General features: G+C 36.9%; 3 protein-coding genes and 1 pseudogene across 4 annotated transcripts; 2 read left to right on the top strand and 2 right to left on the bottom strand.

Annotated features, from left to right (window-relative positions):
• Positions 1-54: 54 nt before the first annotated feature.
• Positions 55-1,785, bottom strand: LOC116022772 (solute carrier family 25 member 44-like). The gene has a single exon (XM_031263638.1). It carries the CDS (start codon positions 1,240-1,242, stop codon positions 157-159), a length of 1,086 nt encoding a protein of 361 aa, XP_031119498.1. The 5' UTR covers positions 1,243-1,785; the 3' UTR covers positions 55-156.
• Positions 1,786-3,741: 1,956 nt separating this feature from the next.
• LOC116021897 lies at positions 3,742-5,933 on the top strand. 2 transcript variants are annotated; one of them, XM_031262416.1, is made up of 6 exons: positions 3,742-3,972; positions 4,109-4,415; positions 4,580-4,695; positions 4,837-4,958; positions 5,044-5,235; positions 5,336-5,933. In XM_031262416.1, exons 2-6 carry the CDS (start codon positions 4,388-4,390, stop codon positions 5,739-5,741), a joined length of 864 nt encoding a protein of 287 aa, XP_031118276.1. In that variant the 5' UTR covers positions 3,742-3,972; positions 4,109-4,387; the 3' UTR covers positions 5,742-5,933. The 2 variants fall into 2 exon arrangements, with proteins under 2 accessions (XP_031118276.1, XP_031118275.1); XM_031262415.1 differs by having other exon boundaries at positions 3,747-3,972; positions 4,109-4,411.
• A 1,063-nt stretch (positions 5,934-6,996) lies between these two features.
• On the top strand, positions 6,997-10,645 carry LOC116021893 (telomere repeat-binding factor 4-like). Its single transcript, XM_031262408.1, has 6 exons — positions 6,997-7,506; positions 8,173-8,324; positions 8,641-8,725; positions 9,319-9,402; positions 9,963-10,242; positions 10,338-10,645. Exons 1-6 carry the CDS (start codon positions 7,357-7,359, stop codon positions 10,367-10,369), a joined length of 783 nt encoding a protein of 260 aa, XP_031118268.1. The 5' UTR covers positions 6,997-7,356; the 3' UTR covers positions 10,370-10,645.
• A 1,017-nt stretch (positions 10,646-11,662) lies between these two features.
• LOC116022109 lies at positions 11,663-17,018 on the bottom strand (annotated as a pseudogene).
• Between the last annotated feature and the right edge of the window lie 6,350 nt (positions 17,019-23,368).

The raw sequence follows: 23,368 nt of genomic DNA, 5'->3' as shown, positions 1-23,368 counted from the left end.
ATTATCTTAATCATTCTGAGAAATTTATCATCTTAAAATAAAAAGGAAACCAAAAGCAGAAAGAAAGTTTACTTATATTTCTTCAGAGCATAAGACAGAGACAGAGAAGCAGAGAATATATACATCTCTATGTATAACAGGTGAAACAATTTACAATCAACAGTCTTGATTCTTTGTGGAAAGCCTTTTCAAGAATTCATAGGTGGTGATCATGGTGGTGGCAGACATGGACATTGATGCCCACCTTGGACCCAAGCCTCTGTAACAAGCTCTCCACCCGCCCTCCCTAACTAGATTCCTCAGTGTTTGTCCTACGCTAGGCCCGCCATCGAGAACCTGCAGCCTCGTCTTAATTGTATCCAGCGGCATTGTAATGAACGCTGATATGCCCCCGGCCATGGCGGCACTCAACCCCTGAACCGCCATAACCGTCTTGGTGTCACACCCGATCCTCCCGCCATCGCCATTGTTGTTGTCTCTCTTGTGGAAGTAACAGCCATAGCTGCTCCAAACAAGCCTCTGTGCAACAGAGTAGGATGCCCACCAAACCGCGTTTGAGGGAGCATATGTGAGGATTGAAATCCCAAATCCTCTGTACAATCCTCTCGGCCCATCCGTGCTGAGAATTTTGCTGAAAGCATGGATTCCATTCACATATTTCCGTGACCCGCCTTGAATCATCAGGCGCTGGCTCACCACGTCTACTGGGGTCCACACCAGCTGCGCCGCCACGGCGGCGCTCAGCCCAGCCGCGGCATTGGCTACGGCGGCTGCTGTGTGGTCCGGTAACCCCAGGCTAACCGTGGCGGTGCCTAGATTGCTCTTGGTAATCTCTAGGGCAGCCATGTATAGCGCTCTGGCAGGGATAGTGCCCATCAAAGAAGTCCCGAATCCTCGGTACAGCCCGCGAGGACCCTCGTGTTTCACGATGGAAATCGCGGTGGTTATACACGAGAGACGAGATTCCGACACTTGCTGCCGCGTCTTCAGCACCACAACGGGGTAAAGCGCCGCCGAAACGCCCGAGAATAAGGCGGCGCCGAGGAAGAAAAACCTAGATTTGTCTAGCATTTCCCAGTCAATCTCCTCCGGAACCGGAAGGCGAATTTGGTGAGGCGATTCTTCATCCGCCGCCGCACTCAAATTCATCTCCTCCAATTCTAAACCTTCCAAACTCTCATTCCCCAGTTTGAAATTGTTCAGTCCTTCACTCCTAACCTCACCTTCATATGCAGTACACATGAAAGTATTTAACCTAAACAGTCAAACGCAAAAATCTAAACGCACAATCACAAACTGTACAACAGAGATTGTATATCTAAGCTTCTCAGAGTTCCCTCAGCGACGATCTTTTGCGCTTGCGAAGCCATATTTTGGATCGGAAGTGAGTAACAGCAAAAGGATCTAGCATATCTCCGCCGTCCTTATCGGAAAAACGATCATCGTAGTGGCGGAGGACGGTGATTCAAACCGGCAACCAGTGAACGTCACCGGAAAGTTGGGATTCGCAAGAGTGATTTAAGGTCCGGTGTGACAGAGAGTATATTTGTGTGTGGTATGGGTGTATATATAGAGAGAGATGGTGGTGCCGGAGTTCGGGGAACGGTAGTGGGTGGACGGAGAGTGGAGTGCAATTGAGAGAGAGCGCGTTTGGATGAGAGCGACAAGAAACCTACTGTGACTGTCACGAGCTGACGTCTTAGAGCTATCCACAAGAGAGCCTGAATTCCGTGTGGTCTGTCGTAATCTTTTGGCATGAGCCATACCTATTCCTACTTTGACCCATAGTTCACCAAGGAAATTTTTGAAGAAGGTCAAATAAGCTCATTTATTTCCGCAGTAGTGTTCAATTTACCTCTTCATCTAAAATAAAATGTAATTAGGTACACTTATTAATAGGGATTATTTCCCACTCTCAGTATATTACCCGATCTATTTCAAGTTATCGATCTTCTATCACTGGACCTGTCTAACCGACTCTCGAGCAATAGCATAGCCGGTTGAAGGTCAATCCCGGTCAATACCCCAAAGCCCGGACTGGCGCGGTGTCCTGCTATCCTTGGGCATCTTCCTCCTTGAGGTCCAAATCCTTTGACCTCGCGACACATGATTTTCGAGTACGGGACCTACTTTTGGATTGGTGCATGCCCGCCACGCGACCGTCATCCGCTGACCCGGTACCTGTCCCTTGATAGTTTATATATACCACATTTAATGTCGTAATCAGGACTTTTGGTTGTTTTCTATATAATAGTCAAGTAGACCGGGAACATTTGACCCACCGTCGGGAGTAATCGAGCTACCCTAAGGTATAAACACCTTGTACCCGTCTATTCATTAATAAAGAGCATTTCTTGCCGGTATCCGCGTATTTACTCTATCACTAACTTTCTAAAATTGTTGAATTATTATTTTTAGATTTATTTTCGGTTGTCAATCCATATTGGTGACATGTAATTTAATTAAAATAAAAGTTTGTGGTGACTTGGAATTTACTACTAAAAAAAAAATTGTGTTGACTTATTAAACCAAGCAAACCCTAACCCAAACCAAATCAGTTTTTTGCATATTCGTCATTTTCTTCAATCTATTCTTCGTTCATTCTTCACAATATGCATTGCTGGTGGCGTGAGCTTTATCAACTGTGCGAAAGTTTCTGACTTGGGCTTTGTCGACATAGCGAAATCTTCATCAGCTGTATAATGTCATAGTCTTTTGGTTTCATCAAGTGTGTGAAACAACTTGGATTATGAGCATTTAATATAATGTTGGTGTGGATTGAAAGCTCCAATTTGTACAACATGAGATTCTGTGAGGAAATTTTATGGCTGTCAAAGATGGAAGGTGGATTTCGGTGTGCGATTATATTTGTTGGTGTGAAAATTTATGTCTTTACGTTGTCGTAAATTTTGGACCGATAGAAAATTTGTTTTAAATTTTATCAGGAGGGTTTTGGGTGCGTTTTTTTTTTTTTTTTTGAAAAGAAAATGAGAATGCATCTGGAATTGAGGAATTGAAGAAATTGGTTACAACAATGAGGAGTGACTTGATGAGTGAAATACATGTTCTATGTGAAATAATTGGAAGTGAATTGCAACCGAAGAAATTGAAAGAGAATAAAGATTTAAAGAGAAAGTGTGTTTTGATTTTGGTTGTAATTGTGTTAGTTTTACTAAAGAAATAATTGCGACATGATTTTAAGATTTTTACTTGAGATTGAGTGAGATAATGGTATCGTTTCAATTAAGGGTGTGTTTGGTAACCCGGAAAATGATTTCCGGAAATCATTTTTCGAACTTTTGATGTTTAGCAACCTCTGAAAAATGTGGTTAACAGAAACCATTTTTTATTGACCACGGAAAATCACTTAAATGTAGATATGATTATTTGAGATTGAGTGAGATAATGAGTATGTTTATTTGGATCCACAAAAAATTTAGAAAAAAAAAACTTAAAATTAATGGGAACTAAGTTTTTGAGATTGAGTGAGATAATGATTAATAAAGTGAATGTTGTGACCCACGAAAAACTTGAAAAAAAAAAAAAAAAACTTTACTAATGAAGTGGATGTTATAACCCACAAATAACTTTGAAAAAACAACCTCACTAATGAAGTTACTCTTAGGCCCAATATCCTTCGCTCCAAGTCCAACACCCATCACTAATTAACACGCAATTTCAAACTCCAAAATACTCTAATTGAAGAATACTCAATTAGTTTGGGCCTGAATGGGATAAGCCAATCTATTTTAATTTTTCATCATCATAACGATTTCTTCCCGCTTTCTCGGATTTCTTCTGTTCATCGTTCTGTCTATGCCTTTTTAAGCACCATCGTTCCAGATGCTGTTTGTCTGGAAACTATACGTCGATGCCGGTGCTTACCGCCGGCCGTTTCCCCTAAATATATCTCCGGGCGGTGACGTGAAGATGGCGAATATAATTTCCCCTTAAATATATTTACGCGAGCATGTGCGTTGTTTCTCAATTTTTCTTTTTAATTAACATTCTTACATTTCTGTTTCGGCTTCTTATCTCAAGTTTTCGTAAATATGCCATGTAATGACTGGCTTGAACAACAAATTTATTGTTTATTTAAAAATCTCAGGGAACTCCTTTTCATCGTGAATTTATGAATTTAGCACGGCCATTCTGATTGTTTGGGGACATCGTCGATCAAGGTGGGGGCGCACGCTCCTGTTGGATATCCAGAGCACGAAATCCAAACGTAGAAAATTGACATCCGAGATCGACATGTTACATAAAAGTTCGCAGGAGGCTAGATTCGCCACAACGGTGGCCATTGATAAAGACAGGAACAGTCAACACGCCGTTAAATGGACCCTCGACAATCTCCCCCCCGGAATCCGAGAAATCGTCCTTGTCCATGTCCATACCAAATTGCAAAACCGTAGGTATCTCTCGCCTTCATTTTGCTCATCCAAGGTGTTCGATGAATTGTTACTGAGAAAAATTTTGTCCATCTTCCATTCGGATTGAAATGGGAATTGATTTAGGATTCTGGTTAGCCAGCCCCTAGTTTGTTGCGTTAATTCTATTAATTGATTATTGATCATAGAGGATGCCCTCAAAGAAAAGATCATGGAGGATGGCGCTTTACAGAAAGACAATGAATTCCACCAATTCATGACACAATTTTTCCTCCCTTACCGTGGAATGTGTGCTCGAAAGGGTGTAAGCTTATTTGTAATACAGAGTAGTGTTTTCAATTTCTACTGGTTTTACTCCATGGAATAATTGTGTTGCTTGATATAAGAGTTCAAGCAAATAAGGAAGATTGATGTTTCTGCTGATAAACTAGTCTGAGTGTTTCAGGTGCGAGCAAAGGAGGTGGTTCTGATTTGCTCTGATATTACAAGTGCACTTGCTGAGTATGTCAATGGGAATGCCATTTGCTCCATTGTTCTTGGCGCTGCAAACCGGAATGCTATAGTAAGGTATATGGAATGTTATTAGACATGTTATGATGTGCTGATGATCCAACATGAGTTTTGATGATTCTTGAGCTTCAATCTCTGATAGAGCATTCAAGCACCTTGATATCCCAAGCAGTTTGGCAAAATCAGTCCCAGATTTCTGCACAATCTATGCTGTATCAAGGGTGAAAGTTCAAGTTGTTAAATTAGCCAATCGACCACCACTGCCCGGATGCCATAAGCCATCTTCTCTGGCAAATCCTTTACCCAATGCCCCATATTCAGAGGATCTTACCAAGTAAGAAAATTTCATCATCCTCTCATCGAATGATATTCTATATTCGTATAACTCCTCTTGCTTGCCTTCCCAAATAACGAATGTAATGAACAATTTATAGGCAGGGTGTTCCAAGGCGTCCTGCAAGACCTGAGTTCCTCGATGGAGGCAGCAGAGAGAGGAGCAGCAGTCTTCTTAATAGGAGTAGCCCTTCACCCCTGCATCCAAACTACTCTAGCAGCTATGTTATGCCGAATGCTTCATCATCAGAGAAAACTCCCTTTCCTAACCAACCGAGCAAGCTCGGGGGTCATGCCAATGACATGAGGCCTTCACCTCCGAACCAAATCAACCATTCAAATCTCCAATTCCAGGCTGCAGATACCTTCTCTTATTGTGCTACTGACTTGTGTGAACTTTTGGCGTCGGCAAGTTTCATCTCTGATGCGTCCTATCCACACTCAGACGCTTCTAGTCACTTCGTCTACCCCCAAGCTTTGGTGAGTTCTGGGAAGTTTGCTTATTAAGGAAGGGGATAAAAATCAGTATCCAGGCCAATCAGTCCTATCAACTGTTGTAGTCAAGATACTTGATTTACATTATAAGTCAGAGAAGTGTGCTTGTGAATATATAGAAAATAAAGGGGAAACAATCTCTATCCAGACCTATCTGTTCATAATATGTTGGAAATAAAATTGTTTTGGATGATACTTGATTTACTTTTTTTTGAAGTTCTGAGAAGTTTGTTTATAAATATAGACAATGAAGGGGATATAACATCATTATCCAGTTTAATTAGTTCATAATGTGTTCAAAAGCAAACTGTTTTGTTTGATTAGTCAAGATACTTGATTGACATTATAGGGAGAAATAGAGGAGGAAATGAGAGGACTAAGACAAGAATTAAAGCAAAACCTGGAGTTGTTCAAGGAAAGAAAATAGAAATAAGGGTCAAATAGGCTATACACTAAATTGCAATTGCAATTAAGCTATCGAATGCAAATTCAGTCGACTCTTCATCTTCGGCCAGCCATGGAGAATCTTTTGTCTCCATAAGATTTTTTTAATAAATTAATAATTCTATTTCTAAATTTTAATAAATTAATAAGAGTCATTTCTATTTTTGGTCCTATTGTTATTGGGGCATTGTCAATTTTAGTCCACTTTATTAATTTTTGCCACATTGCAGCCAGTCTTATTTAGTCCTTACCACACGTTAAAATTTTCGTCAAATGGCCGTCCTAAACAGAGATATTTTTGATCTTTTCATGCTTTGGTCATCTCCTTGACCCTTTGCAGTGGTTTTCTTACACATTTTCATCTAATGAAAAGGTCTAGTGAAAACCAGGTGAGCCACATTACAAAGCCATGGCTTTCGCCGGACCTCTTCATTAGATGAAAATGTGAATGGAAACTACTGCAAATGGTTAAGGAGATGATCAAAGCATGAAAAGACCGAAATACTCCTGTTTTGGACGGTTATTTGACAAAAATTTAACGGTGGACTAGAAGTGGCAAGAACTAAATAAAACTGGCTGCAATGTGGCAAAAATTAATGAAGTGGACTAAAATTGGAAATGACTCAATTAATAATTCTATTTCTAAATTTTTAAATGTAAAATTATATTTTTTTTACAAATAAAATTAATGTATAACATACTAGTATATTTTTATTAAAAAGCTCTGATTGAGGGTTTTTAAGTTACATTTATATTAATTATAATATATATATATTAGTTCCATAATAAATTAGACACAACACATTTTGTGAAGGTCCATCTTCGCATTTCGCGTGATGAATTTTCCACCGATTTGTATTTATCCTCCATTAATGGCGAATTGCATGAGCTTTGCGTGAACTTTAGCCATTTTTGCTACTCTTTTTTCTAGCGTTAGGTCTATAGTCTATTCCTAATTTTCTTTTTCAAAGCTACTTCGTGGTCCCAGCGACCTTAAGGTGGCTCTTCATCGTCCTCGAAAATTTCAGACATTCGAACCAATAAGGAATACGGAGTATTTAGAGTTGAAACGTGGTTTATCTAAGTCTCGATTAAATGTAGATTGAAAGACTGTAATCTCTGTTTCGCTAGCATTCTGCAAACCTAGTTGCGTGTGTTTGAGAGAGAGCGAGAGAGGATAGTGATGGGGAACCAAAAGCAGAAGTGGACGTCGGAGGAAGAGAAAGCCCTAAAAGCCGGAGTGGCCAAGCACGGCACCGGAAAGTGGAAGAACATCCTCAGAGATCCAGAATTCGGTCACTCCCTCACTTCTCGCTCTAACATCGATCTCAAGGTCTCTCTCTCCTCCCACCTCTTTCCTGGAATCACATTCTATTGTTTTCCCCGCTTAGGTTTAGTATAAATCACTAAATTGTGACTTCAATGCGATGATTCTCCCGAGTGTAACAATGTGATTGAGCTCGATTAACTTATAAATTCAAAGCTCGTGCCATTTTTATGGCGTCCTACTTCCAGTTGACTCTGGTTTATGAGCGGAGTCTGCAGAGAGGTGCGTGCTTCAAGGCGTATGCCTTATGTGGCTATGGCTTTGAAATTTGCTATTTTTGATAAGAAATTAGGAGAAGGATTTGGAAATGGAAAATGGTGAAGGGTTTTGCTTCCCTAATGATGGCTACTTTAAGCCAGGGTTTGATGGGGAAAACTGGAAAAATGTACTGTCACCCTTCTATTCTGATAATGAAAAGTGACCAAATGTAGAGATTGGAATCCAGTGAGCTTCTTATGAAACCTCAGTATCTATATTATTTTGATATAAGAATGTTTCTTTTTTACACAGTAAAAGTTTGAAGTTTTTTTCTTCTATTTGAGAAATTTGCAGTTAAATTACTATAAACTCTGGTAATTGCTCTACTAACTTATGATATGTGTTATTTAGTTGGATCAGCATAATATTTGTATGTAATCCCTCTTTCTTTGGTTCTTTGGTTCTTTTGTCCAGGACAAATGGCGGAATTTGAATGGTAATGTTGCTGCACAGGGCAGTGGAGAAAAATCTAGGGCTAGTCGTGGTAGAGCAACTACTACTGGTGCTGAGAATGATGCCATTTTTGATCCATGTAAGAGCTCACAGGAGAACAGAAATGTCCCACGGTGTGTCACTCCTTGCTCTCCCCTTTACTACTAAGACATTTTTTGTGTCATCACTCATCACTGTGGAGGGGTTTGGCAAACCGGCATCAACATATCTAAAATGGATGGACATTCTTATGGAAACTATGTGTCGTCAAATAAACCTCCTTACCCACTCCCACTGAAGGAGGAAAAAATTCATTTGATTTCACTCTAATGACAAACTGGAAAAGTAAAATACTGAAAGACATAGACAGAGGTCTAGGAAATAAAGGATAAAAAATCTTGCACATTTTAAGTGGTTCTGACGGAGATCAAATGTCTGCCATATTTGCAGGTACAGTGAGATGATTTTTGAAGCACTTTCATCCATCAAAGATCCAAATGGATCTGATATTGGTGCCATTGCAGGATTCATTGAGGTTTGTTGCATTTAGTTTTGTTGTTTTAAATCTCCTTCTTTTTTAATTTTTATTTTTAAATAAGTCGGTTTTTAAATCTCCAGTTCGATGCTACATTCTTGCTTAACTACCCATATGAGCTCAAAAAGTGTTTCATCTTAATTAATCTGGATTAATTAGTATGCTTCTGTGGATGCTGTTATTTTCTTTGATTTACTTTTGTTGTTGGTTTTTTTAAATCCTTTTTCATTATTATTAGTATTGTTTTTAAAAACTTGAACTAGTAGTGTTTAGGACTTAGGTAAGAATGGTACTCTTGTACAGGGTGAAATACAAGCTCAATTGATGTGGCTGCACAAGGGGTTGAAGCTGCACAAGGGGTTGAATACTTTTGAGAGCACTAGCAGTTAATTAGCCTGTTTTAGAATTGTGATGTTCACATTCAAGTGGAAAAACTAGGGTGGGGTCCATGCAATTAGAGTCTTTAATTATCAGTATTGGTGTTTGATGGATGCTGGTGTCTCTATGCCATTGTGTTTTTCTTTTCTCTAATCTGTCTGTTTTAGTTTGACTGAAAGATTTTCATTAGCTAAGCGCTTTGCTCCCTAATGCAGCAAAGGTATGAAGTGCCACCCAATTTTAGAAGGTTATTGAGTTCAAAGATGAGAAGACTTGTATTGCAAGGGAAAGTTGAAAAGGTATATGAATATCTTATCCTAAGAGATTGGCATGTTAGGAGATGAGATTGTTGATCATCATATTTTATAATTTTCAGTGCATAGTTCTATTTGGGTTTGTGGTTACAACTTACAGTATGTTTTGATTCATTAGTTGAAAGTTTATCAAAGCAAACCTATGCTGTTGATTTGGCTGACTGTTAAATTTTGTTTGTGAAGTTTAAGAAACAATTTTTTAGTACTTTATATCAATAATGATTCCTTAACTACTAGCATATGGTTAAGCTAAAAAAATTTGGAGCTATTATCAGACTTTGCTAGTTTGCTTTATTTTCCTGGCTGTTAAATCACAACCTCCAGATGAAAGGCAAAACAGTTACCATGTGATTTGCATATGCATCAATCAGCTTATGAAATGCAAGCTTTCTTGGAATAATTTGTGATTTTTTACTTTATCATGATTATTAACTCTATGAATTGGCATAGTGGTAAGCAATTATAGACGTGTGGGCCAGTTCCAGGGTTCAATACCTTTAAAAAAATGGTTTGGTTAAATTCTCTCAAATACCCTGATAATGCAGGTCCAGAAATGCAACTATATGATTAAAGATGTTCCTGTGGGAACAAGGACACCATCACCAAAGAAAAAAGAAGTCAGACCTTGGCCAACCCAGAGTCTTAAATTAAACATGTATAGTAAAACATTGCTAGATGCTGCAATGTATGCTGCATATAGGATGGCTGAGGCAGAAAACAAGTCCTTTCTTGCAGCTGAAGCAGTTAAAGAGGCAGAAAGGGTGTCAAAGTTGTCTGAAGTTGCAGAGTCAATGCTACAGTTTGTGACCGAGATCTATGACCAATGTAAGATTTTTTATTTTTTATTTTCCTAATATGCTATCAATACACTTTTTTTGCCCCATGTTATTTAAGGATTAGCATTTGCTTACAACTTGCAGGTATGGAGGGTGAAGTTATTCTATTGGCTTAACTACTTTGGAGGAGGACGTAAGAAGTTTGTTTGTTGATAATGTGCATAAAACTAATTAACGTATGGAGGCACTATTTGAGTCTCCAGTTCCCTGGTTGTAGATGAAGCTCTGCTTGTAACATGTATCGTCTAGGACACCAACTAATTTCCCCTGTACAATTGACTTAACTATAAATAGCTGTTCAGACCATAATGCTCGGACTCTGCAATTGAAAGCATCCAAACTGTTATGATTGTTCTTGTTTTCATATTCTAATCCTAAAAATATTTCTAATCTCCTCTCATGTCTTTGGTCTTTGAAGTGCAGCCCTTTAAATTGGTACAACAATATAATGCAGCTCTCATCTGAATTAGCACGCCAGGTACACAAACAAGTGTACTAGGATTCTATGTTCATGTTACTATACAAGTCTGATGCAATAGATATAATTGGTAAGTATGATGAACATTATTGTATTAGTAGTGGGAGGAAAATCTTGTTTGACTCTTTGCTTTTATTATATATTTATATTGCTTGCCTTTAGATTTAAGTCTGTTAACAATGATTAGTTAAGCATTTCTCCATCAGTGCCCTAAACTGTGTACTGGTAAGACAATAATGACTTCATTGTAACTTGTAAGGTCTCTTATATTCGTATCTATTTGAAATGATAGCACCGAAGATTATTAGCTTGAAATATTATAAAACCATAGTCAATGGTTATGTCACATTGAGTCCTTTGCGTTTTGGCAGCTATTCATCAATATTATGGCCCACTACTTGCATGTGAATGTTGACAAATATTTAATTCTAACATTGATAATGTGAACATGACAAGTATTTCTTGAAATTTATTGACTGACTACTACAATGTAGTAATAGAGTTAGTACTAAAAAAATGATTAAAATTTTTATTTCCATTTAATTTATCTTAATTAGATTCAAAAGAAATTACCACAACATGGGAGAGAATAATTTCTACGTCCTATAAAATATTTTCCTTTCTTTTTTTTTTTTTTTTGAAAATCAAATATTTTCCTTTCTAAAATTACAAGAATCTAATCTCATCATTTCTTCTAAGTTCTCCCTCTTTTTTTTTTTCTCTCTCTCTCTCTCTCTCTAATTTTCTTTCCCTCCTATTTTCACTCCCATTTTCTTTCCATTTTCTTTCCTCCACTTTACTCATTCAAACACATCATTAATGAGCAATGAAAAAGAGAAGACATTATAATTCAAATTATTAACAGCAGGCCTCCACTTTAAGCAGACTATAAAAACACAGTCCACACCACAAAGCAATCCCAATATCAACACTTTTCCCCTCTCTCCAATCCAAAAGAAAGAAACAAAAAAACCAATCTTTATGGAGAATTTTAGATCTAACTCAACAAGAGAAGGAAGCAAGCAGATTTGTGGTCCTCCAACAAGCATGAAAGGTCTCAGAAGTTACAGTACTTCTCATGCTACTTGTTATTCTTCAGCTTCATTCACGGAGCACAACAACAATAATAATAATAAGGAAATGAAGATGAAGAGAAACAAGAGCAGAGTCTCTTCCTCTTCCTCCTCCTCCTCCTCGTCATCATCATCTTCTGGTTTCGGGTCGAGAAGTTGGAGCTTTAATGATGCAGAAGTGCAGAGGAAGAAGAGAGTTGTGGGTTACAAGGCCTATGCTGTGGAGGGGAAGATGAAGGGCTCTTTCAGAAAGAGTTTCAGGTGGATCAAAGACCATCTTGTATCTGCTTGGTGGTGATCCTTTCATATTCACACACACACATACATACAATATATACATATATGTGTGTAAACACACACTCACACACATATCTATGTGTTCTTCTTTTGAACTACTACTACTGCTACGGCTACTACTGCAACTCCTTTTCATATTGTTTTTTTATAAATTGATGATGTGATGGGATTTTATGCTCAAGAAACATACTGATACTGGTGGTGGAAATGCAAGAACAATTATGTGATCTTTGGAATTTCATTTCAATTTCTCCTCTAATGCACAGTTATATTTATGGAATTTCTTGATGTTTATCCATTTTGTAATACCTTTTCTGCAGTCTCCCTTTGAGCGCCCTAATCTGCCTGATCTTATCATCTACTGCAACTGAGAAACCAACCTTTGTCTTCTCTTTCGCCTTTAACTTCTCCCTTCCCCACATGCGTCTATCTCTAACGTCTTTCCTGTAGTACTTCATTTCTTGAATAATGTGGTGATCCATAGGGCTAAAACATCTCTGGAACGCTACGTGCCCAAGGTATGGAAGGTTACACGCAATTGTTACCAAGAGGGTGGTGCACCAGAAGATCGGGGCAGGAGCTAGAGCCTCGGGGAGGATTCTGAAGGCATTGCCTGAATGAACTGGTGACAAAAGACCGTATACGAAAAGGAAAATGTACCAACTCACAATGCTGCCCCAGATGAGAAAGCATTGAATCAATGTGAAATGGCTCATTGCGAGTGCAATCTGGCAGTTCACTGCCCAGATGACGCAAGTGAACATAACGGTGCCCACAGCAGTCTGGTCTGCAGTCTGGCCTCCAGCTCGGAAGGCTTGATCGTAGAAAATGATGAGGTTAAGGAAAAAGATGATGAAGGAATTGTAGAAACCGTTGCCAATCCAACTAAATATTTTGAACCAGTCGAAGAATAAGTTTCTCGGGCCCTGCTGATACAGCGCTGGGAACTGCAGAATGTGGCAATGAGGATAATCAGACAGATTGAAGGTTGAAGTCTAAGGGAAAGACTGTTAGAGGACTAACCTGTAAGCAGATCTCGGAAGACACATCCTGCTCAAAGACTCCAAGGGAAATGACCGGCAATGAAGTAAGAACCACATTGAATAGTATCATATACCAGTCATCGTAGATTGATTGCCCCGAGAAGGCTGTGAAAGCCTCGTAGTAAAGGAGTGTGAGGCCAAATGCGATGTTTTTGTAGAAGAAATAGCAAATCTGTATACAGAATTGCAGTTGAACGAAGATGATCATGTTGAATGTGGTTAAAAGCATCCAAGTTCAGAAGCAAGAAAAGCTTGAAATGGATTTTAATATGGACAATCATTACCATCTGAGCGATTCGTTTGTAGCACCAATGACCGTGCACAATAAGAAGTCTCTCCAAAAACTGGAACTTTGCAATAGCGAAGTCACTAGCCATCACAGCCTGCAACAAACTGATAGCTACATAATGCCCATTTACAGAGCAATCAAGGCAAAGAAAGACCTATGAGGGTATACACAGCAAAGAACATATTACAATCTCGGTTTTCATAGTTTTCCAGTCAATCTCCTTATCCTGTTTTTGTTGAACCACATTGAATTGTATATAATCTATTGACAACAATTTTAATACGTGATAGATGCATTACCAACCTGCATTCCTTCTGCCCCGCTGATTCCAACACCAATATCGGCTTCCTGAATCATTCCAACATCATTTGCACCATCACCAATTGCTAAGGTGGTTTTTCCGGTTCCCTCTTTTACTAACCTTGTCACCTGTACAACCCAATAAATTTAGACTGGTTGAGAGAGGGAAAGACCATAAAATATCATCAGAATAATATTCGAGACAGATTACCAGAGCCTTCTGCTTTGGAGAGACTCGGCAACAAATTACAGATGCACAATCAACTGCTAAGTTCAAAAATTTCTGCTTCATATCATCCTCCAACGCATAACTTAGAGTTTTCCCATCAATGATCAATGCAAATGCAGCATGAGGGTCCTTTTCCAGCTTGACCATTTCAGAACCATTTGTGATTTGCATCGAAATACTCTCCTTTAAGGCCTGGAGTGACAAAAAGCAAAGTATAAAACCTCTCCCGAAGAGTTGCAGACACGTTTGTTAAATAATACCTCTCTGGAATTGTTGGCTGTTCCATCCATGTTTGCTGATACACAGATTTGATGCATGCCATGTCGAAGCAAACTACAAGCAAATCTGCATAAAACAAAATTTAAATCGATAATTTGGAATCCAACGACAAAGTCACCATACGTTTTTGAAACTCTTTCGTGTGGTCAGAGACCCACCCTATGTTGATTGCAGTTTCCATCTTATCGCCTGTGAGAACCCAGATCTTTAAGCCCGCTTGTGCAAGTTTATCTATGCATTGAGGCACCTGATGGGAATAACGCAAATAGCTAAGTCAGAAAGGAACACTAAATCGAAGAAATCGATACAACACAAATGAAATATATACTCCACTCTGCAGTTTATCCTCCACAGCAGTAGCACCAACAAGAATTAGATTCCTTTCCATCATATCAGATAGCTGTTCAAGCATTGCCTCCCTATTAGCTCCTATCGAAGTTTTTGCTTTAGTAAACTCTTCATTCCACGCATAATATTCTTCCTTTTGGAGTTCCTTGTACGCAAGCACAAGTGTACGCAGCCCAGCTTCCCCGTAATCATTCAAATGCTTTGTAGTAGCTTCCAAAAACCTTTTCCCATGTGTCGCTAATCTGTCAAAGATGATGCTGTAAAATGCAGGTAAATACTAGATCAGGTCAAAGATGATGCTGTAAAATGTCACCAAAAAGTCGGTGATCAAAAGATGTTCAGAATTAAGGTACCATATGAATAGATTTCTCAGAAATAGTCTCAGCAGTATATAGTATGTTAAAGCCATACCTGTCTGCTCCTTTGGACAAGAGAAAAATCCGTCCACTCTCATCCTGGACAATAACTGACATTCTCTTCCTTTTGCTTGTGAAATCCAAAAGATTGAGAACTTTGACTGCCCTAGAAGTTCAAAACGAAAAAAAGAAGAGGAGAAGATGAGATAATAAGATGCCCGATCGATAAGAGAGAACTTAAATTCTAGAAAGTAATGCAAGCCACTCCTCTAATAGTAATTTCACCTTTCAGCAGGCTCTCGAAAAGAAGGATATCTCTCGCGAACACTTATAGTTGATTGTGTTCTATTATAAAACTCAAAACCAAATTCTCTAGCTGCAACAAGAAATGCACATTCATCTGGTGACTCTACTTCATAATTTAAGCTTCCGGTCTCATTTAGTTCGGGAATGGCTGTGTGGCAAAGCGATAGTATCCTGAAGAAAAGCAGGATGACATCTGCATTTGGCTCATTTAACCAATTGCCATCCATCAGACGGCTATCCTCAAAGCTAAACCCCTTTATTGCTGGTTTTTGGTCTTTTTTCATCTTTCAAAGTAATGACTGCCTCGAGCTCAATTTCAGATTCACGGTATACTTTCCCATCAGGTTTACTTTCAGGGTCTAAGCTGTCAGGTTCCATAGCCAAGTTTTTTTGGGCTGCGAGTTCTACATCACTAGCGCGCTTTCCATATGCAGTTCCAGCAATCGAACATTTGAGAAAATCCATTTGGTTGCAAGTCAAAGTACCCGTCTTATCAGACAAAATCGTGTCTACCTGTCCTAATTCCTCGTTTAAATTCGATGTCCTTGCTTGAGCAGGAGTTCCGGTCTCTTCATCATACATATGCATGTCGCTGTTGATGAACAATGCTTGTATGACTTTCACAAGTTCAATCGATACGTAGAGGGAAATGGGAATTAAATATCCATACAATATAAGAGCAGTGATGAGATGAAAAATCCCAGACAATGCTGGCCTTTCGGTATCATAAAGCACATTGTTTTTGTCGTGAGGGTACAAATACCACCACTCTGGCATTTCAAACTTTGTCTTAACAGCAAAACCTACCGAGCTAATCAATGAGATCAACACGAGGACAGTAAAAAGTATGTAAATAATACTGTCCATTTTTCTCTCGATGCAACTCCTTTTCGAGGGAGATTTTGTAGAGTTCTGCATAACTTTGCTGTCATGACCAGTAAATATCGTTACTCCATAAACATAATCTGTATTCCGAAGCTTCGAACCTCTAAGCAGAATCTGGCCAGGGTCAAGAGGATAAACCTGGTGGGCATATTCAAGATTACCCACAAAAGTGTAGAGGTTAGGATTCGGATCTTCACATTTTATGGTTGCGGTGAATTCCTTAAAAGTCATGTTATCTTCTAATGGTAAGGTTACCTCCAAGGCTCTTTTAGCCTTCAAGTTGGTCTCTCCATCTAAGTTCATTGTTTCTACATAGCAGATTCCATCCTCATAACTAGACGATAAAAGAAGCAAATCTGCAGGGAAGAATTCATTCTTTTCAATCTTCACAATATCTCCAACCAGAATCTTCATCCATGGCTTATGACCAAAAACACCATCCCCTTTGTGGTAACACGCTTTATGGAGATTGATACTCATATCCTGGAGGAACCGTTGCCAGTCCTCCAAGGCCTCCTTCGCCATACTCAACCCGACAACAAAGACCAGAGGCGCTATCATACTAATGGCAGAGAACGGGGCAACAGGCGTGAGGGACAGGATTGCAGCCAGGAGAAAGTACAAGTTTGCAACACGCCTGAATTGTTCAAACACGGCCTTAGGCAGGAAGGTTAAGAAATTGTACTTAGTTGTGGTTATGTAATTTGAGCAATACTTTAGAGGCTCCACTTCATGAACTTGGGGTTGGTTGCAGTGGACAATTCTTGAATACCCAGGGCCTAATTGATGAGGCCCCTCTTGCTTTGCAGCTCGATACCGGTTAAATGCAAATGTATACAAATTGCTCTTGCGAATCCTTGCCCTAATTCTACCTCTTGTCATTTCCCTTAGCTTAATCCCTCAAGTTATCAGCTCAATTCAATTGAACCATTACTATTCTCTTCAAAGTACAACTCATTCCCCCATGTCTGCATAATAATGCTAACTTCAAGATTTGCCTAAATCAGTAGAGCAACACAAGTTCCCTTCAAGGGTAACATCCAAATCAAATTCAATTAAACCTTAACCCCAATTCAACTTCAGTTTCCTTTTTCAATTCATACCTAAATGCCAAATATATCAAGATTGGGAAATTAAAGACACTCATATCATAAAACTAACCTAATAAATCCACCCAGAAACTAACATTGACAAATTTGAATCCAAACCCACACAAATCATCACGCAGTCTGAGCAAAGAAATCCTAATAAAAACATCATCGATGCCCTATATAAATACAACCAAAAAATGAAGAAACACAGATTGCCCTTCAATTAAAAATGCAATCTTTGTGGTAACTGAACACATTTACATTGCATATAAATATAAAGGAACCTACATTGAGAAACTCACAGGGGATGCTGCTGACACATTAGAGAAGAATGAAGGGAAAGGAGAAAGAGAGAGAGAGGGCTCCCTCCGTCCCAAATCCGAACCAATACCAGCATTTTACGCCGCCAATTTCTCCACATCTGAATCTAATACTCTCATCCAATTGAAGTACGTAAATCGCATGCATGCATGTTGTTCTTCTATTGACTGCGAGCTGTCCGAATGGTGCAACCAAAATTAGAGTGAATATTAAAAAAAATAAAAAAAAATAAAGTAGAATGATGAAATAAACTTTGAAACTTGACGGTAAATATGTTACCAGTATATTTTGAGTATTATTAATCTTTGTGTTGAGAACATTGTCAAAAAAAAATCTTAGTGTTGAGTACAATGTTCAGTACAATGCCCAGAGCCCAGTACAATAGTGAGCTCTAGTCTAGAAATGTTGCGTGCCTTCTCTACAAGTGTGAGCGTCCTTTTATATTCTTGAGTGCAATGATTCTCCGTTTCACCTTTAATGCGCAGTATTAATGCTGGGGAGCCGTTGAGTGGCTCCTCATCATTAATGTAATGTGTAGTAGTACTTGTTTGACCTTAATACTGGGGAGCCGTTGAGTGGCTCCTCATTATTAATGTGTAATAATGCTTGTTTGACGTCCGTTCAGTCTTTCTATATTTCCGGGTCGGGTGCTGATGCCTAATTAGCATATCAAAACTATTTTAAAATTTGCAACCAAAATTAAAGTCCGAATGGTGCAACCAGAATTTGCAGACATATATCAATGCATATACTTTGGACGAAAGTTCATATAGTAAGATCGATCCCGATACATATATATTTATTTTGAGTACTTTGGCCTAACCTGAGTGGGTTGTGGGTTACATTGGGCTAGGCCTATTAAGCTCGTATTTTTTGCGGGTCGTCTTTTTGTGGCTCTAGCCTGACCCATCACATGACGGAGCGGGTAAACTTGTGAGTTTCAGCCTATTTTGACACCACTTAGTCACAATTAGTCTAATGTACTTTTATATATATATATATATGTGTGTGTGTGTGTGCGCGCGCGTGTGTGTGGGTTTGATCAAATGAAAACAAGATCTTCCTACAAAAAGTGATGACTAATCTTAGACGCCCATCAAGATTCATCAATAGTTGAGAATTTTAATAAAAATAAGGTCAATTTTATAATTATTAAAATTTTAATTTTTTGATATGTATTAAAAAATTCACATTTTCCCTTAATTTTTTAGCAACCCTCTGCAGTAGAGCTACTTATATTGATGAATCATATCAATCCTTAAATTTTACATTAGAACATATTCTTACATGAACCCTCCCATATATATTATGCTAGGTATGCTTAACAACGAAACGATAGGAACAAACCCTAAATACAATATAAAATAGGTAAAAATTTGTGTGAGACCGTCTTATAGATTATTGTTCGTGAGGCATGTCGGGTCATCAATAATTTGACCTGACCCGTTTCACAAATAAGGATTTGTGAGATGGTCTCAGCGGAGAGTCACTCTATAAAATATGGTAAGATCTATATGTTGAGCATATATTATTTTTAATATATAAAGTCTAATTATTAGTTTGAGTTAATTCCACTAGAGGTCCCTTGTCTTTAGTGGTAATTTCATACTTAGTGCCAGACTATCATTTTTGTCATTTAACATTCCAGACTATTATTTTTGGACACTTTTAGTCTTTTCGAAGACTTTTCTTATTTTTAGTAGGAGTATTTTTTTATTTTTTTTTGTCTTTTGATACTTTTGTTTGGTTATTTTTTATGTTTCAACCGGTTTAATTGGTTTAGAACTTTAGTAAATTCCTAAACCAATTAAACCGATTGAAACCGGAAAAATAACAAAAGAAAAATATAAAGAGACAAAAATGCTCTTACTAAAAATAAGAAAAGTCATGAGAATATATGATTAAAAGTATCCCAAAAAAAAAAAGAATTTGGGATGTTAAATGACAAAAATATAGTCTATGACTAAATTTGAAATTGCCACAAAACACAAGAGACTTTTGGTAAAATTAATTCTTATCAATTTAGTTTATACTTTTAGTTGAGCTGGCAGCCGGGAAGAACACATTATTTAATTTGATATATAAAAAAAATAACCCCATTTAAAAAGTGATGGGTACGCAAACGCAACGAATTGAAATAGGCCAGTGGATGGATTTGATTTGATATGATGCATGAGCATGGCATGCATGCCCCATACCTCGTGGTTAGTACGTTAACATCTATCTAAGCGGCAGGGGCAAATAGGGCAAATTATGCTATGTACCCGGATCCACCGTGGACTCAGGTCTATGTTCACAATTTTAGAATATTATATTCATAATCTTAAATTTCAACATACAAAATTACACTACTCAATATTCATATATAATTCTTGAACTCTATATTCACAATTTTGTTATATAGATTCAAAAAGTGTATTATACCATTGAATATAGAGTTTTAAAATTATGAACATAGAGTTCTGAAATATAATTGTGAACGTAGAGTTCTGTAATTGTGAATATAGGGTTCAAAATTTGCTAATATAGAATTCAAAAATTGTGAACATAGAATTCTAAAATTGTGAATATAAAGTACTAAAATTGTGAACATCGACATGAATTCACCTTATAAGGTGAATCCGGGTCCATGACATAACAACGGGGCAAATAGTATAGATGTAAATGTGGAATGGGCATTTTGCTTCTATTAGGGGGAATGTGGGACTGTGTTTATACAACAAAGACATCATCATAATCATTAGCAGAATGCCTCCGGCTATTGCTTCTTTTTTTCAGTGATAATAAATTAGGTATCTACCTACCTCTCCCTCTCACAATGGTACTTACATTAGTCCTACATGCAATCAATTGCACTTTTACTCCCATTATCTTATCCCACCCCATACCTCTTACATGCATACATGCTTCAAATAATACACATTAATTAATTTACCACTACAATAATATATACATGCTAGCTAGCTTTGCTTTGTCTCATCTCAGGTGACAAATAGTCCATCCCGTGCTGTGGACCATAACAAAAACAATACATTTTTAATATACTAAAAGTACATTATTCGTGTACTAAATGTATATTATATAAAACAATGTACTTTAATTTTAGTACTCAAATAATATAATATATTTTCTCTGAATACAATATACATTTTTAATATATTAAAAATATATTATTTGTGTAATGAATGTACATTATTTGACAGTATGGTACACATAAACGTGCTGTGTGGACATAATGATTGATCTCAGGTATATGTTGTTTTGCATGATATGGTATGGTAGAGCTGAGGCCGAGAGGGCCGGGACCGTTAGACTACTTTTCCTCCCATCATTTTTACAATTTTATTTTTACCTCACATATTTTGATTTTTACTTCAAAGTAGATCCGATCCAACTCAAATTAAAGTTGTTTATCTCAGTGCACATACAAATAAGATAGAGTTGATCATTATTTGACTTTGCAATACGTACTAATAATTGCATGTGGATACGTACTAGTTATTTGGCACTTTTTTCATATTATATATATATATATATATATATATATATATATATATTCCTCTCTTTTTTTCTTGTTGATTGTCTTTCATCTTATTTAATGATTTAAGTTATTTCTCTAAAAAAAAAAAGTTTAGTTTGTAATTTTAGTTGCATGAAATGAACAGTTTGATACATTATGTTTTTTAAAAAATCAATGGTAAGCGGTGACTTCTAAAATAATTTGTGTGTCAATTAGTAGCCAACTCAACAATGTTAGTTATATATATTAGGTTGTTGTAATGTCACATGATACAAATATTTGGTATTAGCTTCGTAATTAAATTTAAAGTTTTAGATACATTTATTATGCATATAATGCAAGAATAATGCAACATAATTAGGGCAATGGGCTGTTGCCTCTCTACCTATATATATATATATATATATTGATAATCATATGAGAATCATACCTTAGGTGAGAACGTGAGAATTACATTAGTGCACACAAGTAATCTACTACATGAATGCACACACAACTACTTTAGGGTCTCTATCGTCAGCCATGCATGCCTGGCCAGTCTGGGAATAGATTGTGTACACTCATGCAGTAGTTCACATGTTCTCACCTAAAACATGGTTCTCATATGAACGCAAGAATAAATAAATAAATAAATAAATATATATATATATATATATATATATATATATATATATATATATATATATATATATATGTGTGTGTGGAATGGTTCAGGTGCGGTTAAAGCTTCCCGTGCGGTTGTGCAGTGATCAATGCTCTTTAAAAAAAAATTTAAACCGATGCACCTTAAGCTTCTAGTCTACGCACTTTAAGTTAGATTAACATAAATATGAATTTGTAGAGAAAATCTTATAAAGAATATTGGTTGCGTTTAGGAACTAAAAAAAATTAAAAACATTGACGCACCTTAAGAAGAAAAATAACGCACCTTAAGAAGGGAAACAATGCACCTTAAGAAGAAAAATCACGCACTTTGAGTTTTAGGTTCACTCACCTTAAGTTTCAACACTCACGCACCTTAAGCATACAAATCACACACTTTAAAACTAGAGTCTGATTTTGAAAGTGAGATCAGATAAAATTATTATTATGATCAAATGTTTATCACTACGTCAAAGGTTATAGTGAATTCGTTTATATAAAAGCCTAATTTGCAATATAAAAAAAAAAGCCACCTAATAAGTAATAAATAATACAGTAATATAGAATATATTCTGCAAGCTAGTGACATGACACTGATCCCATCACACGTACATTAATAAATTATTCGTTCTGTAATCATTTCCTTATGAAATATGAGTAACTTTATGACTTGAGATCCCTTTCAGACTTATTATTCATCCTTAGACAGTTTTGGAATATGTGAGTGTGACAAGAGGTTATTACTTATTACTGACAAATATTCTTGCCAATAATGTTTTGCCCATATTAGAAACTTCTCCCTTTTCTTCCCTACTTAATTATACATTCAAACAGAAATGAGAAACTCATGCATATGGGAAATAGTAATAACCTCAGCTCGATAGTTAAAAGCTGTATTATTTTACTATTCGTGTACATGTATACATATCGATAAAGACAATATATTGTGTGATGAAAATATGATTTATATATTTGGGTCAACAAACTAGCTAGGTAATTAAGTTGGACACTAATGACTTTTTAGGAGTACTTTTAAAGAGTTTTTAAAAATTTGAGGGTATTCAATCAATATTTTTAAGAAGCTTTTAAAAGTCTATTAGTATTCGATTTAGATATTTAAATAGTGTTGACAAGAATTGGATTTGTGTGACTCTCAAGTACAAAAAACCTATATCTTACCCACTTGGTCACCACATTTGGGCATCCTTTAGTCTTTTAAGGTTTAAATAATAATAATTTCTTCAACTTTTTGTAAATTATTAAGCATGAGTTTATAAAAGTGTTATAACATAAAACATTTATTGAATTTTGTAGTTCAATAAAAAAAATAAAAATAAAAGTTTACAAAAGTCATTATAATTTAAATTGAATATACTCATAGCATGTTTAGGCCTTCACCATTAGTGAAAATTGGCACAAGATTTTAGGCCTTAAAACTAGTGCTTGGGTTTAATACAAATGGGAAGAATGAAAATTTGGCCAACTTTTTCTCCTGCAAATGTAAAAATTTTATCAAAAATTAATGGGGCCCACCTGACATTTTGATTTGCGCCTCACATGCGTGAGGCGCAAATCATGCGCCCGCCCCGGTGTTATATATATATATATATATATATATATATATATATATATATATATATATATATATATATATATAT

Source organism: Ipomoea triloba, chromosome 6 (assembly GCF_003576645.1).
Source record: "Ipomoea triloba cultivar NCNSP0323 chromosome 6, ASM357664v1".
Classification (NCBI taxonomy): domain Eukaryota; kingdom Viridiplantae; phylum Streptophyta; class Magnoliopsida; order Solanales; family Convolvulaceae; genus Ipomoea; species Ipomoea triloba.
The sequence above is the reverse complement of the archived record's forward strand: the minus strand, read 5'-3'. Positions and strand labels throughout refer to the sequence as shown.